This window comes from Alligator sinensis, unplaced genomic scaffold, assembly GCF_000455745.1.
Source record: "Alligator sinensis unplaced genomic scaffold, ASM45574v1 scaffold699_1, whole genome shotgun sequence".
In the NCBI taxonomy this organism is placed as follows: domain Eukaryota; kingdom Metazoa; phylum Chordata; order Crocodylia; family Alligatoridae; genus Alligator; species Alligator sinensis.
In genome coordinates this window covers 270,023-287,691 of record NW_005842359.1, presented here as the reverse complement: position 1 = coordinate 287,691, position 17,669 = coordinate 270,023, and the positions used below count along the sequence as shown (strand labels likewise).

At 42.5% G+C, this 17,669-nt stretch overlaps 1 protein-coding gene across 1 annotated transcript in view; it reads left to right on the top strand.

The window, feature by feature from the left end:
- The window catches only part of PLEKHM3 (pleckstrin homology domain containing M3), a 116,825-nt gene extending 102,604 nt beyond the window's left edge, over positions 1-14,221 (top strand). Inside the window, exon 9 of the mRNA XM_006029126.3 lies at positions 6,013-14,221. Within this exon, the coding sequence (XP_006029188.1) occupies positions 6,013-6,190 (178 nt within the window). The 3' untranslated portion in view covers positions 6,191-14,221. The remainder of the gene's footprint in view (positions 1-6,012) is intronic.
- Positions 14,222-17,669: the final 3,448 nt, after the last annotated feature.

The window sequence follows — 17,669 nt, the reverse complement described above, 5'->3', positions numbered from 1 at the left end:
TGAAATCAGTGCCGAATTGAATGTGGAGTCAGTGGTTGGAGTGTAAAATAGCTTTGATGTTTTAGTATTTTTTGAACCTGTGGGAATGCTTGCTGCCAAAGTAAGTACTGTATTCTGGGCAGCTGTGTCCAAAAGTATATTCATCCATTTTTAGTGGGGGGGGGACCCAAAATGACTTGGCACTGATTCCTAGCCTTAGGGTATTCAACTTATGACACGGGAGCAGGTAAAAAGATGTTCCAACTGTTGAACATGCATGTGTATCCATTGAAAGTCGATGTCTGTCCCCTTTCCCAGTACCACGAGATGGCCCCAAGGAGAGGTCATCAAGAGGAATAGTTAGACTGAGAATTTTTAAACTCCAAGCCTTTCAAGTTTTTGATGCACATGGTTCGATCAGCTTTCACCTGAGGGAAGAAGCCATACAAAATTGCAGGGAGGAATCTGTGTTTCTGTTCTCTGAAATTTTTCTCCTGGTGAGATGAGGAAAAGTTGTCCAGGTTGCTTTTACACTGGATTGACTACTGATCAGTTCAGATCATTTGCATATAAACTTCCTTGTGGCTTGGGGTGCTAAAACATAAAGATGTGGGGTACCGGGTTCTCTTGAGGTGAAGTGGGCTTGTTATACATTGGTTTAAGTCCACTGCGAGCAGTAGAACTACAATTAAATGCTATAAGAATTTCTGTGAGGTTGCCAAGACCTGATCATTCAGCAAAGATGAACAGAATATCCCAGCCTATTTCCAGAAGTAGCACATGATCAGCCTTGTTTGCCTGCTTTAATTATACAATCCATTATTAGTAGTAGCCTGATCTTGGGGCTTCAAAGCAAGCATCATTGGTGAAGTAAAAGTGGTGATCTGTGAAAAGCGTTGGCATCCTTAGGGTTTAATAATGAATCTGGTTAGTCTCATCTACAAATTGTGTTACAATTGTTTACACTCCCTTTTATAGTGCAATCGGCTCTTAGGAGCAAGGGTCATCTTTTTGTTCTAGGTTTGTATAGGACCCAGCCCTTTGGGTTCTGCTCCTAAAAGCTAGTACACAGCAAATGATCACAGACTATACATCTGGAAATGACCTTGAGAGGTCATCTGATCCATCCCCCTGTCCCTGAAAAATTCCTGCTTGATGTTGGTTTAAACTGCTTTTAACCTTCAATGATGGAGATTTATTTGACCTCTCTAGGTAACCTCTATTCCAGTGCTTCACTTTACTGTTAGAAAATTTCCTAGTTCTAGCTTAACTTCTTGTTGCAGTTTAACCTGTTGCTGCTTGCCCCATCCCTACTGGACATGAAGAAAGTTTTCTAAACTTCATCTTTTATGCATTTGAAGGCTGTTATGGATCCCCTCAGGCTTCCGAAACCTAAACAAACCCAGGTTTTTCAATCTTCCCATGTAGGTAATGTTTTCTAGACCGCTGATTCTTTTTATTGCTCTTCTGCAGATTTTGCCAAATTGGTTCCCATCTTTCTGGGCAGTTTTCCAGCAGAAGTTGCCTCAGTGCTGAGTAGAGTGGAAGAATGACTTAATATGCCTTACATATGACACTCCTGTTTATGCATCCCAGTGTAACATTGGCTTTTTACAACAGCATAACATTACTGATCCTGTCCAGATTGTGATCTGCTATAACCCTTAAACCCTCTTTTGTGTGGTTGATTATTTCTACTTAAAAGTAGTATTTCTCCCCGTCTGTGTTGGCATCAGGCTGGTGTCCCCACACACTCGTGTTTCATTTGTTACTGCATTCCATCCTATTTACTGAATTTCTCGAAGTTGTCAAAACCTTTTGAATTCCAGCCCCGTCCTCCAAAGTGCTTGCAGTCTCTCCCAGCTTCATATCTTCTACAAATTTAATCAATGCATTTTCTAATTGATCATCCATGTCATTAATGAAAATGTTGAATAGTACTGAACCCTGGACTTCCTCTTACTAAACCTCACTAGATACATTTTTCCAGTGTAAGAGTGAACCATTGGAAATTACTCTTTGATTATGGTTTCCAATTGGTCATATAATTAGCAGCATTCCTCTGACCTCGTGGTCCACATACCCACATCTGCCACCCTGCCGCCTGCTGTGAAGAACTGCCACAGTCCACTTGTCTCCCAACTCTATTATTTGCTGTACAGCAGCCCCTTCCTAGCTCTATGCAGAGTCCCAACATCTACTTCTCTTGTGTTCCTTTGTGTGCATGCTTAGAGCCACCCAAGCTACCTGTGCATGTGCTAGATTTGAAACCAAAAGCGACAGAGCAGCATGGCTCTGCTCCTGGGCCAATTAGCTCAGATTTCTCAGCAGAGCTAATTAGCTTGCCTATAGTGGTGCCTAAAGGCAGCTCTGCTGTTTCCCATTCCGGAGAGGTGGCATATGTGAAACAGCATGATGCTGCCCGACATCACAGAAATGCTGGGAGGAAAGAGCAGAGGGGGTAGTTGACCACCCAGACCTTCCACTGTGTCTGCACTTGCCAACCACCAGTTAACCAATGATCTAGGCTCTATCACCTTACTTAAGAGGATGCCATATGCCATGTGAAGCAGTGTCAGAAGCCCTAATGAAGTATGGATATATCCCATGCATTATCATCATCATCATCAAACAAGTACCATGTCCAGTTTTGGGCCCCCCAATATAGAAAGGATGTAGACAAATTGACGAGAGTCTTGCAGAGGACAACAAAAATGGCTATGGAGCTGGGGCACATGACTTCTAAAAAGAGACCTGAGGGAACTGGACTTCTTTAGTCTGGAGAAGAGAAGACGGGGGATTTAATAGCGGCTTTCAACTACCTGAAAGGTGGTTCCAAAGAGGATGGAGCTAGACTGTTCTCAGTGGTGACAGGTGACAGAACAAGGAGCAGTGGTCTGAAGTGGCAGCAAGGGAAGTTTAGGTTGGATATTAGGAAAAACTGTCTCTCTAGGAGGGTAGTGAAGCACTGGAACAGGTTACCCAGAGAGGTGGTGGGATCTCCATTCTTGGAGGTTTATAAGACCTGGCTAGAAAAAGCCTTGGCTGGGCTGATCTAGTTCCTGCGTTGAGCAGGGGGTTGGACTAGATGTGACCTCCCAAGGTCCTTTCCAACCCTCATTTTCTCCAAGTCTGTGACTCTGACGGGGGCAAGCAAAGTCCAGCCCACGGGCCAGATCGAACCTACGGTGGACTCCATTTCCCAGCAGCCCCTGCCTGCATCACTGCAGCCAGTTTCCATGGAAGCCCCAGCAGCAGGGCTGTGACAGTGCAGGGCCAGGGTTTCCATGGAAACCGGCACCAGCAGCACTGGCAGAGAGCACAGCTGAGCAGGGAGCTGCTCCAGGGCTGGGATCTTGCATTGGTGACAGCATGGTCCAGAGCCGGGGCAAAGCTGCAATCCTCTGCCTGTCACGGCACTGCCATTCTTGGGGTCTCCTTGGAAGCCAGCCACAGCGACGTGGGCAAGGGCTGCTGGGAAATGGAGTCTGGCTGCTGGCGGCATCCGCCATTTTGCCCACGCCTGCTCTATGATCATCATCCTCTGCATCAAAATGCATTTGTTCTTTTAGTTATGTGATAAGTTAATTTTACTAAGTTATCTCCACCTAATCTTTATTATTGAATTACAGAATGAACAGTGAATTAGTTTCAATTGTAAAATCATTCATCGGTAATCATTTTCTCTGGTGATGACCTTTGGCTGGCCAGAACAGGTGTGCTTGGTTCTTCTGTAATCCTGCAGGCCTTGATTTCAACACCATTTTCTGATAACTTTTTTTTTCCTTCCCCAAATGCTGGGGAGAATTATCAAGAGAAGGAAGGGAGTGGCACTGAATGAACACAAAATTACACTCATCATCAATCATTAGCCTCTAGCAACTTCCAGGGAATTGTAAATTGCCGACTAACAAGGGGAAATTAGCTTGATAAAATCACCATTAGTGTCAGTTCAGAGTGATTTAAAGGTTAAAAGTTGTAGCTGTGTTTTTTGTCTCTGTCGCTGTTATTTATCTGCATTGGTTCCCTGAAGCCACAGTCCAGTAAAGCACCAAAGCAAATGCTTAACTTTAAGCATGTGAGTAGTTATCCTAAAGCAGAGGCATAGCCGGGCAACCCTGAACCTTGAGCAGCTACTGCAGTACTCAGGGCAGCGCTGGCTGCCACGGTGCTGATCACAGCAGCACACCACCACTGCAGTTGTGGCTGTCGTGCATGCCGCCCCTTCCCTCTCGCCCAACCCTGCTTGGTCCCCTTTAGTAGCATGACTCCTGAAGTCAGTAGAACATGCACATCCAAGGAAGCTGGTTGTGTATGGGCCAGCCCCACGCTTCAAAAATTATGTGATTGGCTACAAATCTGCGAGGGATATAACTAGACCTTGGTGGTAGAGAACTACTAGCCATATGTAAGAGAAGGTCCACTGGCTGGTATTGTTATGGCTTCCTTGATAGCAAAGCAGTGGTGCCAGTTCATGTTATTTGAGGTTCTGCTCCTATAAATCTGGACTTCTTAAAACTGCATAGCAGGTGAAAGTTGGACAGTGCTGTATATGCATATAGATGGAGAGCAGGAAATAAGGACGAACTGTTTTGGGGGTTTGTTTTGTTAAGTTGGAGCAGAGGTGCATTTGCAGGAAATGAACAAAAGGAAATCTCAGTTTCTGCAAGAGCCACCCACGGTGCTGGAAATCCTACGATTCAAAAACCATGAGATTTTTTTTTTTTTTTTTTTAAACCAAGTATGATTGGTTCATATTTGCCTTCTGATTTCTTGACCTTTCCAATTCAATCTCTCACTTCCACATGCTTGCCTGTGCAACCCTGAGGGCTAGAAACTTCATTTTTTTTTTTTTTAAATGATTAGAGCCAAAATTCTCATGCAGTCACTTGACTGCACCAGTTGGGACATAAGAAAAACACCAGATACTGAGAGAGTTGTGGTAAAACCATGTGGGTGGGCAGCACCACTACATGAAAAATATCACCAAGGATTCTTGTTTATTGTGTTCATTATTTAATAGAAGTACTTCATCTAAGGTTATAAATCAGCAGCGTCAACAACCCTTTTCTTATTTGGATACCAAACAATCACAGGTAAGCCAGTTCATTACTATAGCTGGTTATTCACTTTGGAAAAGATGAGAATTTTAAATAGGTTAGCTCTCTCATTTTCATAGCTCTTATATAAAACTGCTCGACAAAGATACATAATTCAGAACTGATGTGCTGTGACGTTAATGTTTCATTGTCTTTGAACAGTTCAGTAACAAACCAATCATTTTTGTTAAGACATCTGGTTCTTTTGAGTCATAATATCATATTTTAGAAAATAAAAGCACTTGTTTTCATAGATTTTAATGCTAGGAGGGATCATTGGGATCATCTAGTCTGACTTCTCGTGTAAGACAAGCCACACAGAGAACACTACCCAGTAACTTTGTGTTCCTTTGTTGAATACTTTGTTGAATACTTCAGTGTTTGCTGTTGAAGCAAGCTGCACTTTTACCCTTCAGAAAACAGCTGACCACAGCAGTGGGATTCCAGTAAGAAACTCAGAATTTTATTGTTGCAAGCTCTGAAATATGCATTGTGGATGCTGTCACTTTTTGTTTGCAACTTAACGCAGAGAATTTGCTTTTTTTATCAAAGAAACCATAAATGAACAGGCTATCTCTTTCTCTGTAGAAGAACTTACCTGTTCTGTGGTAAATATTGATATTGCTGTTTTAAAAAGATAAGCACTAATCATTGTAGTAATTTATGTTTGCAAGGCACAAATTTCAGAGCCAGATTCTCAACAGATATAAATGGGTGAAGCCAGACCCACTCATTTCAGCAGAGGGTAAGGCCTTTTACATCAGCTAAGGAACCTGTCCTGGTGTATACTCTAGTGTCTTTTTGCATCCTCCACCTTTATGGGTCTTAAAAGCTCTGAGTTGCCCAAACAGTCTAGGCTTTCCATATGGTTTTTCGGATCAGCAACATTGGTCATTGTGTGGCTTTCATTGATGGAACTGATTTGTGTTTGCAGGTGTGAGAGCTGTGGCGCTGTCTTCCACTCTGAGTGCAAAGTGAAGTCTGTCCCTTGCCCCAGGTGTGTGCGCAAAGAGCTGCAGAAGAAGCAGAAATCCTTCTGGAGGAGACTCAATATGGACGAGAGCATGGAGGAGTCTTGCACCATGTTTGAGCTGTCCTACCAGAACACATGACTTCCTTCAGTTTCTTGGCAACTACAAGAGATCCTCTTCTGCATTCACCTACTCAAGCAGCTGCTCAGCTAGCCAGGCAGAAATCTTATTGTGGAGATGATGTCTCACCTTGATTATTCGCTAGTACTGGCCAAAAGGGCCATGAAATCAGGTGGGCTTTAAACTACCAACAGCCAAATTACATTTTGTGGAGAAGTTGAACCACTAGGTTTCATGCAAAATGTGGTTTACTTGAAATGCTTTATGCTCAGCTAATGAAGGTCCCAGCTTTTTCTTTTCCACCTCAGGAGAAGATTTTTCCTTAAGGCAGAAAATATTTCCTGCCAAGACCTGTGGCTAATTATTATTTTTGCTCTTGTTGTGGCTCACCCAGAAACCATGAATCATCCACTTTATATTTATGTATTGTATTTATTATTAGCCTTGGTTGAGGTTCTGATGAAGTGTTCTGCAGGACTGAAGAAGGTGGCAGTCGTGCTAAGCCCACCTCTTCTTTGTAATGTCAATGCATGGAAAGCCATTTTAAGGGAAGAGCATGTAGGGATTTATTTTTTTTGCTTCCTGAACAAGATGTCACTTCTAACTTCCTAATTTAGGATGCTTGCAAACATAAGACCCAGGATAATTCCTTTAGGTGTGCCCATGCATTTATAACTGTCCCAGCAAAATACTATAAAAAAACAGCGGGGGATAATTAGTATTTTGGGGTCAACAGAGACTTTCGTTGAAGCACAGTTGTGCCCTGTCATTGAAGCATCATTGCTTAATTTTATACTTGTTATTCTTGTCTGTCTGAGCCACATCCTCATTTCCATCAATGGTATGTTGGTTCAAATCCATATTGATTTCATGGTCAAAGCCTTTTTAAGGTTTATTTTAATCACCTTAAATTAATGAACAATGCTTTGCTCAAAGACGTGATAAATATGCTTTCCTAACCTGAATCTACTAGGCCTACAGGAAAAGAAGCCTCTCCCACCTTTTAAGAAAAATGTATAAAGTTTTCCTAACTCCTGAAACATAATTCAGTCTCTTTGGTGTATTCTTCTTGTGCAGTTTGTATACTAGCTGCACTGAGCCATGGCAACATCAGGCAGATCCAAAGGGATTTTGGTACTTCAGTAGGAACTTACGATACAGAAAGAATAGTTCATGGAAGTGTGTTCTGCCCTATGTACTTGGAAAACTAATTGCAGCAAGTTGCATCTGCTGTGAAAAGAGAATTTGTCATTTGATTGGGAAAACAAGTCACCACTGACAGTGTCTAATTTGTCTCATTATTAGTGAGATGTGATCATGATCCCCTTTGCTTGAATCCATTAAGTATCTTAATTCTTTCTCCAGTGATATGTATATTACATATTACATACATATGTGTTTGTGTGTATATTTGTAGAAAGCAATTACAGTGTCAGGAGACAAATTCACAGACTAGTGTGCATGCGCATTTATTTGCCGCTGCTACCAAGCAAGTTTGCTAAATTGCGGGCCAGCAGTCTATACTTCCTAAATAACTGCTTGACCCAACAGCCTCAGATATTAGCAGAAAACAGAGCCCTGTTCATCAGAATATCAAGCTAATTGCTGGATTATTATAAATAAAGGAAAAGCAGGCATAGCACTTAAAATAAGTGGTTGACAGGCCAAAAAAAGTTGCATTCTCTCCTGTTCAGATATCAGTATTTCTCTCTCTCTTTTTTGCTTTCCAGGGAAAAAATTGCTGAACCTGAGCTCTTTTTTTTTTAAAATGATTAGGTATAGTACATGTAGGGAAGCATGTTTCTATAGATATTAGTTAGGCGGCCAGTGCCTTTGCCTTCTGTAAGACCCTATCACTATATGTTGGGGGAGGGGGAGTCTTCATTGTAATGAATATAGTACTGACTGGTGACGGACCCTCATAGTAAACTACTTTTTAACCCAGGAAGTTTAAAAGATTCCCATGTGCAGTGTACTTGCTGTCTGGAAATGAATTGGGCACCCTTATTCCTAAAATTAATATTTCCTCTATACAGTACTTCCCCACAAGTCAATGTACTTTACATTAAATGCTTTGTTTATCCCTAGAAATTAAAACGCTCTGTGGGGATCCAACCTGGCTCCCACAGGAAGAATTCCTGGCACATTCACAATTGTAAACACTTGGGGAAATATTCTGGAATTAGTCATGCAAATGAGAAATGTGGTAGCATTCGTTATATAAACAAAACACTCCCACACTATTTTCATTATGTGTCACTTAGCCGTCACATGACAAAGCCAGCAGCTCTGAAATCATCAGGAGTTGGCTGGTATAACTTTGAATTAACTTCAAATACAAAGTCAAGTCACAAAAAGGGCAGTTGTGGTTTTCATACCATAACACATCCGAACACAGAATACTTTACAGCATTGGTTCACATCCAGTCCAGTTTTGCTGGGGGGGTATTTGTGTGCATTGGCAGGTACCGTATGACTTTAAAGAAGCAAGTTCCTTACTCTGTGTATTATTAGCTTATTTGGTGTATGTTTTATTTCCAAAAGGCACCAGCGCCTTTCTGGATATTTCAAGCCACATTCTGGAATAATTAGAACATTCAAATGGCATCACTGGAGTTGTTCTGGATTTATGTGAGTGTAATGGAGAGCAGAATTTGACCTTTTAACTTTGAATTATGGCTAAATAAAATATGGTATAAATTAATCTTTTGGAGCTGGCATGACATTTATGATGGCTGCCATTACCCCAAAGGGTAATGTCCTAACATATTAGCATCTACTGCCAATACCATAAGCTTTGTATGAAGATAAATCATATTGTACGGGAGAGATTCTTTGTTTAAATACAGCAGTGTTCCAAGGGAGCCAATTCCTAAAATAACTTTATGTTCATTTACACCACCAGACCAGTAGCATTAGCTTCTTCTGGTAGCAATAGTAGGAGATTCTAGTGGGCCTTGTCACATGGTAATTTTAGTTGGCTCCCGGAGCTCTTAACCCCCGGATGGACCACACATTAACACCTTTAAGTGGCTTAAGGCACTCGTTATGCTGCTCCAAGGCTCCGGCCAGACTCTGTCTGATCTGCATAACTTCGCATTATCTGCATAACCTCCATGAAGGTGCAGCCACTCTCCACAGCTGTGCTTCTCAAGTTGAAGTTCTCCAGTATCCCAGGATTTTTTACATGGTGCTTCTGTGTACAGCTGAAAATGGCAACAGCTTGAGGTGGGTCAGGGCCAGTTTTGGGGGGGGGGGTGGAGTGAGGCATGGAAAGCCAGAGTCAGCATACCAGGATGATGCTGCAGGACAGGCAAAGCATGGCCCAGCACAAAAGAGAGCTGCATGAGGTGGTGCTGAGGATGAGGTGGGCGCTGCATGGTGGGGGCTCTGGCACTGACTCTGCTGTCCCACCCAGTGAGGTGCTGATGGCTCCGTCACTGCCCAGCCTGAGAGATTGCACCATGCTGCCCTGCTGGTTTCCTTCTGGAGCACCATGCCATGGCTGGTGGGAGCATTTAGTAGCCCCAGTAGTGGCAGGGGAGGATAAGGAGGTGCTGTTTCATCATGGTGAGCCACCAGCATGCTACCTGCACTAGGCTCCAGGGGAGGCAGGTGTTGTTGCTGAGAAGAAACCAGAGGGGCAGCGCACAGTGCTGTGCTCCTGGGCCAGCCAATGATGGAGCAGTCAGCACCTCGCCGAGCTGGACAGCAGAGCCAGTACAATGCCATGGCTGGTGGGAGTATTTAGCAGCCCCAGCGGCTGGGGACAATGAGGAGGGGCAGGAGTTACTGCGTCATCACTGCCCATGCCAGGGTCCAGGAGAGGCAGGTGACTTGAACAGTTACCTGTTCCTGCCCCCCTTCCCCAAGCCCTCTCTCACCCCCCTGCTGGTAGAGCAGGGATAGAAGCCTGGCCTGGATCACTAGGCTTGTAGTGGCAAGTCACAGCTGTGCAGGTGGGAGATGGAGAAGGTTTTTAGCCTTAAGGTGTGACTGCTTCAGACTTGAGCCAGCACTAACACCAATCAACATTTGTGTGGCTCACAGCATAAGGTGTAACAAGGCCTGAAGAAATCTGCTTGGGAGACATCTTGCTCCTTTATTCATTAAAAGAGTTGAACCCAAGTGTATATCAGCATGCACAGGAAACTGCATCCTCTCGGGCTCTTCTGTTAGGCTCACTGCATCTTGGAGCCATAATGAAGGGACCAATTCTGCTCTCCTTTGACCATAGTGGGAGTAGGATTAGGCCTGAATTAATTTTCAAAACCACAAAGCAAAAAGTGTAAATTGAAAATACTATTAGTAAAAAGTAAAAAAAAAAGAAATTTGTTACGTGCTGTTTCTATGCTGGCACCCACTAAAATGGACAAGAACACCTAGCAGCATGAACAACAGCCATTCTGCTTGACTGCCTATAGTTCCTACGCGTAGACTAGGCTGCCGCAAGCTCCTTCTTGGTATTAACCTGTGTGTATGCACCAAGTGGAAAAGTGCACAGGATTGCTCTGATGTGCAAATCTCTCCCTTCCACAACTAGAACGTATATATTTGTGCTGGTCTCCTTGTCTTCCTTTCTTGTTGGCAAGGAGGTGAATATGTACAGTAGCTTTTCATTGAGAGTCAAAAGTAAAATGCACAGCTTTGTCTGATACACAATGAAAATGTGCTCTTTGGGCACCTAGACATGTGATGGAGCTCTGCTCCAATGTGGGCTAATTAACATACATCGGAGCAGACTGGATTAATTGAGTCTGCTGCAAGTTTGCTGGCATGTGCTAAGTAGTGTGCTCCAGCAGCCCCCACATCAAACGAGTTTTTGTTAAAGCACCCCTGCTGCCATTTTGAAATGTGAGCTACTGAATACACGTGCCATTGTGAATGCTTTAATTAGAGTGGCTCTCAGAGCCGCCTCTACCCTGGAGCACGTGTATAGACGCCCTTTGCTCCTGGGGAAGAAGTTGCACGTCAAGTTACTACTCTTATGTGCTTGTACAGAACTAATTAATGCTATAGATATAGAAGTGGCTAGATTATTGTCTGACTCTTACAACTGCTTAGAATACTTTGAAATATCAATTTAGTTAGCCTGAGATTATTTTTAACCTAGTACAGTTTAAGAGAATGTGTGCAATTTTCTCTCTTCTTCCCTCTTACCCCACCGCTAGCCCTTTTCACCTAAGTAAAGACCTAGCTAGAAAATGAAAGTTGCAGCCTTTTTTACATTGTCAACCCACACAAGGGAAATTTCCAAAGCCTTGGCTTTAGGGGTCTGAATCAGTCGTTGTCCTAATCTCTGATGTAAAGTGTATTTTTACTGGCAACTGTTTTGTTTTTGACTGGAAACTCTTAACAGTTTTTCTCCCTTTAGCTTAATAGTTACTATGTTGTCACATGGAAGAACAAAGGGGTTTTGGTGCATGTGTTTTACCTGTTGCTTTGAGCTCTTTGGGCCTGCTATGCAGAATTCTTTATGTAAAAAACTTTCTTGTCCTCCTCCTCCTCCTCCTTGCCAGTGCTGACTGGTGAAAGTTGATTTCTCTGTACTGTGACACAGTGTTCTGGCTGGTACGTGCTGGTAGAAACTTGCTAGAAACTTGTAGTCGAGCTGGTTTCCAAAATATCCAAGGTAAGATGCCTTGGGCAGGAACCTCAAGTTCTCTGTAGAGCTGAGGGCCTTGGCTTGCTCTACCAGGAGTGAATCTTCGGGGAAAAGCAAGAGCTGCTCTTGTCAAGTCTTCTCCTAAACATTAACATTGTCACCTGTGTACGTTATATAACATATTGATGATGATGTCCTGTAAGTTTAAAAAATATATATATATATATGGGAAGCCTCATTACATTGAGACGAGGAAATTGAGGGCCTTTACTTTGCTTTCTCCCTGTGAGAATGGAAACCATTGAAAAAGCCTGTCTTTGGGAAAGTTATGGTCTGCATTGCAGCTGACTCTTGGTCCCTATAGAAGGGATTTAATACACTCATCATTATAAATTTATCTCTTACTTCTTGCTGCAGGTTTCCTTCTCTGTCTTACCATCTCTTTTTGTCTTCCTTGCTCACAGTGCTGAGCCTTGCTGCTAGGCTTCAAGCTTCAGAGCCCATGGTGTAGCTATTGAAACAGTGGAGCCTGGTGGTTCCTCCTTCATAATTTGCCTTCTAATTTTTCTTTCCCAGTAGGAGTGCCTTACAGTACTGTATATTAGTGGCTTTGTTCCTGTTGTGAAGTTCCTGACTGAATCTGTTGCTTGACTAATACTCTCCTGTCACTCGCAGGATTCTCAGCAATGGGGTAAATCAATTTGCTTGTTCCCCCTAGCCCAGTGGCTCTGTAGACAGTATATTGACTCTGTATACACCAAGCTGCATGCAAACCTTTCACTTTTGCTTAAATTGGTGCCTTAATTTCTAAAAGTGAAGGAACCGGTCAGCAATGTTCTGTCACATTAAAGCATATTTGGGATTTGAGCTGTAAACCCTGACTTATGTCAGTGTCCATTTTACCAGGAACTGTAACAATGAGATTTCTTAATTGTATACACTTGGGGGTGGGGGGCATACTGGGTTTGAAGGTAACTCGCTTTTTGTTTCTGTTGTGTACACTCAGGAAAGTGTACCTTCAGTAGGAAGGTAAACTGAGTTAGAACGTGACTTTCAGCAGTCACCTTAACTAACGTGGTATTAAACCTGACTTTGCAGTAGAGACGGAGACCAGTAATATTTAACTGTGTGCCACCTGGTCCTCCTGAAACCATTGATTAGCTCAAGGCCAACCAACTTGATGTTAAATGTAACTGAACCTATGCTGCAAACTGTGTTTACTGGCTTAACACAACTCCTCAAGCTCCTTAATTTCATGAAGATCAGTACAGAGAGGTTTGATCAATGTCATCCTTCAAATGTGCTTGAGTGGCTTCAGTCCAACAAATAAGCATGGCATGTGCAAGTCTAGGGGAAAGCTTTGATATGTGCCTGTTCCAATTATGTCTTTTTAAGTCCCATATCTAAACAAATAGCAGGAATCCCATTTAAAAATGGCATTCATGTCTGTATTCTAGCTGCTTGAGGACTAAAGAGCACAGGAACCAGTTGTACACATTCTGCTATTTCTTGGAGACCAAAGGTTCACATGCTGACTTGGGTCATGTGTGAAGTGCTGGTTTCTGCTAAATCCCGGCATTAATCTACATCACAAAGCCAACACGTTTGGGAGTAATCAGAAAGCTTGAGAGAACCAGAACTAAAAGGTTATTGCTGGCTAAGACCAATTTGTGGGCTTCGTTGGGACTCATTTGCACTGACTTAACTGAAAAGAGACACTTTTAATTAAACCAATACAAACCCCTACATGGATGTTCTTATTTGGGGGAGGAGAGAGATTGTTTCAGTTTAGTTTTTAAGAGCTTGTCAACAGAATTACTTTGATTTAACTGTGGATGCGATTCCAAACTGATTCTAGTTAGCTCAGTGCAAAAGCCTGGCCTTTTGTCAGTTGAGCTTAAGTCAGCCCTTCACTACTGACGCTAAACCAAAATAAGTAATTTATGAAGTAAAATTATTATGTCTCTACAAGATTCCATACCAGCTCCTCAAACCCAGTTTTTAAACCAATGTAACTTAAGCCAGTAAAACTGGTTCTGTAGGCATGGCCTAAGAACAGGTAGCTTGGGAATTCACACTGGTCTGAACCTAATCCTTCTTGACAAGCACCAAATTCACCCACAACACTTAAGAAGAATGGATTTTACTATTGATGGCATCTCCTAAGTTTGTATGGAACCCTTCTTCCTGGTCAGGTGTCCCGCTCTAGCTATTAACTTATTTATGACAATTATTTTGTTTTTTTTACTTTTGCAGGATTTTTTTGTAATATCTGCACTATTGAATCTCTGTTCTTATTATTGGCAAATGCAATATGTTATCATTGCAACTCGGTAAGTTAAATGATATGTTGAAAATGTACCTGAGTGGGGCTTAATTTGGTTCATTGTTTCACAGCACCAGTCCCTTGTGTATAAAGGCAACTCTCAATAAATGGTACAAAAATATCTCATTGTTATTTTTTCTTTTATTGCAATACTGTAGTGCAGGGGTTCCCAAACTGTGGTACGTGTACCCTTGGGGGTACACAAGACATCTCTGGGGAATATACAAGAGAAATTGTATAATGATTAATTTAATTTTCATTATAATTATAATTGACATTTAAGGGATTAAAATATAAAACATGCTGGTAGGGGTACACGGGCAGCTGCTAAATCTGGAAGGGGGTACTCAGTGAGACAATTTGGGAACCTCTGCTATAGTACCAATAAGACAGACTTAAAAATCTTACTAACTGGTTATTCAGCTCTAAAATCTAGTCTGCTTTAAAACACTGGTCTGCTGAGAAAAGTCCTTCAAATTCTAACAAAAAATAATGTTTTGCTCTTGTGTCTGATCCAAAGCTCATCTGAAATTACTGGAAAGTTTCCCAGTGGTTTCACTAGGCTTTGGATATTTAGACTTTAGACTTGCCCAACTGAGAATCAAAAAGTACTTCACAAATCATTAATGACTGGATTTTCAGGGGAGTGGGGTAACATCTAGAGCTCTAGCTTCAACTAGCGGAAGTTGGAGATGTTCAGCACCTTGGAAAATCAGGCCACGAGTCCTCCAATGCCATTGTGAAAGATGCAAGGATGTAGAAAGGCCACTTTACCCACTCCTGAAATGCAGCCATCTCTGGGGTCATGAATTTTAGCAGAATTTTAGCAAGTTCAAGGACTGTTGTGAAGAAGTTGAGTTCAGTGATGTAAAGCTTACACAAGCCAGGGCAGATAGTCCTCACCATTGAGTCACCCTGTCATGAGTAAACCCTGCCCTCACTTTCCTCTGCTGGGAAGCAGAACACAGGGAGGAAGGGAGGGGGGACAGGTTGTGCCTTTGAGGGCTGAAATAACCTTGTATCATTGGAGACCGGGGTAAAATTCTGACTTGGGTCACAAAGCAAAGCAGGTGGGGTGATCATGTTTGGGTGCACAACAGAACACAGGAGACCTTCACAGAATGGCTGGGGGGGAGAGGGGTCTGCATTTTCCAGAATAAGACAACAATGAGTAAGTGCCAAGTACCCCCAAATTTTGAGACATTAAATATACTTAGTCTATTAAATATTAACTAAATATATTTATAAATATTAATCTATAAATATTAATATCTATAAATATTAACTAAATATACTTAGTCTGTTAAATATTAACTTAGACATTAAATATACTTAGTCTATTAAATATACTTAGTCTCTCTAGGTTTGTTGAGGAAGACATTTTCTTTGTTATGGTTATTCTAAAGTGGGTTTCAATAAGTATAATTTTAAAAATCCACAAAAATGAATCGAATCAGGTTCAGGGGATTGCAAGGAACTTGAAATAAACAGCAAGGCAGAAGCTGAAAACACTTAGATGCCATTGAAATACCATGAAAATTAGATGGCTGTGCTGCTGTTTTTGCTAGTCTACTACCAGTATGCAGGCTAGCAAGGTTAAAGTCAACTTGGGTATCTTTGTACAACACTACAGTCACTTCAGCACAGTATATCCTTCAGTATAGGTGTGCATTGAGGCCCTTTTTTGAAAATCTAAGACAGCCAGCATCAAAAAGCTCAGGATGGAGTGGCCATATGCCCAGCCACCTTTTCACCCCTTTGTGATCCATCCAGGCCAAGGCTAGAGTGCCCCAGTGAGACTTTATGTAGAAGGTTTTGAAGCATTGCTATCTGCGCTCTGCCTTGCCTGTAAATGTTTCTTGAGCCTGTAAAGGATAGATCTGCAAAATGACTTAAGTACCTAATGTGAGGATTAAGCAGGATTCAGGTGCCTAAATTCAATAGCTCAGCGGTTAGATCTCTCCTAGGAAGTGGGTGATATGGAGTCTAAACACTCCTCTGTGTGAAATAATTTGAACCTACATCTCCCATGTCCCAGGACCCACCAAGCCACAGAGTGCTCAAGGGCATCCTGTCACCCTCCCAGTAAAACTGGGGCATTTTGCATGGAATAATTACATATCCAGCCTTTTTAGCCTCAAGGCACTCCTAGAACAATGCCAGCACTTAGCTTTCACTCATGTCTTGACTCCAGAGAAATAATTGGAGCAAGTCTTCTGTTGCAATGACATAAACAGCCCACAACTGGTCAGCCCCTACACAGTGGTGTGTTTTTCACACTCTGGATTCTGATTGGAAACCTGGATTTATCTTGTGAGGCACGTGTAGCTGTTTGAACACCTACCAGTGCTGATATTGCAGAACACCCTTAAAAGGATCTCTCAACACTGCAGCAGCGCATCACTGGCTTACTCAGACCGCAGTGATCTCTTGCCCCTGCCCCACCTTAAAAAAATGATCCATCAGGAGTGTAAACCCTTTGCTCCACAGGTGCATTTGGACTTCATCCCTCTGATGAAACCAGCTGCAAGCAATGAGTTAATGTTTGACTGAAACCAAATGAGTCATGTGATGTGACCATATTCTTTATAAGACCTCTATTTGCCTTACAAGGTGAGTAAAGTTTTGTTGCTACATCTTCTTCCCCTCTTGCTGCAACCTCCCCCTTTCAGTCAATAGGATCAGAGCTGTGAGCCTAACACGTGGCAGACCTGGACGTTCTCTCCTCATGTGACTGCAGGCGAGCAGCTTTTCCCCGCATTGTGCTACGTTTCGCTTTATGGACATTTAAGTGAGCCACGTTCCTCAGAAACCTATTCCCTCTGCTGTCACTTGACAATTTTGGGCTAGAGCTGCAAGCAACATTCATTTTTGGTTTGGGTCAAGTACTGAGGTGCTGTGATTTCTCCCGCCCGCTCCCAAGCTGTTTCATGTTGTAAATACTTTGGAGCTGTGTCCTTGCAGTAAAGTGTAACTGCTGCAATAAAATTCTGCCTCGTTTTCCTGGCAAGAATATACTTAACTGCTGTTTATATTAACCCACAGTGTTGATGAACCTCTGGGTGAGCTTTGCCTTCCTCACCTAAGATGTGGAAGGACACTGAAATGCCAGTCTAGCAGGCCGACACTGCATTGCTGCACGTACTCCCACTTTCCAGAGACAGAACAGGTGTAAACAGCCCTTTGATTTTTTTTTTTTTTAATACTAAACAAGATAGGGGATGTTATACCTTGGTGCATCTCTGTCACAGACTCCCCTCCCAGGTATTGAAAGAGATGATCCAGTGGGCACAACAAGTCCTCAGTTTCTCGGAGATGACTCTCTGGGGATAAAGCTGGACAAATGCCTAACTCAGCCACCTTTCCACATGGTGTTCCAATGAGTTTATTTTCATCCCTCACATCCATATTTCTAGATGCCCTTCACATCAGTTTGCCCAGGTGTTTGGTAAGGCAGATTTCACCAATGCTGCTTCACCTCTATAGTCCAGTCTCTTGGGAGAAGAGGGAGTTTAAGGGGGTTTTTGTCCCTTCCCATACTTTCTGCCCACTCAGTGCCCTTCAGCAGG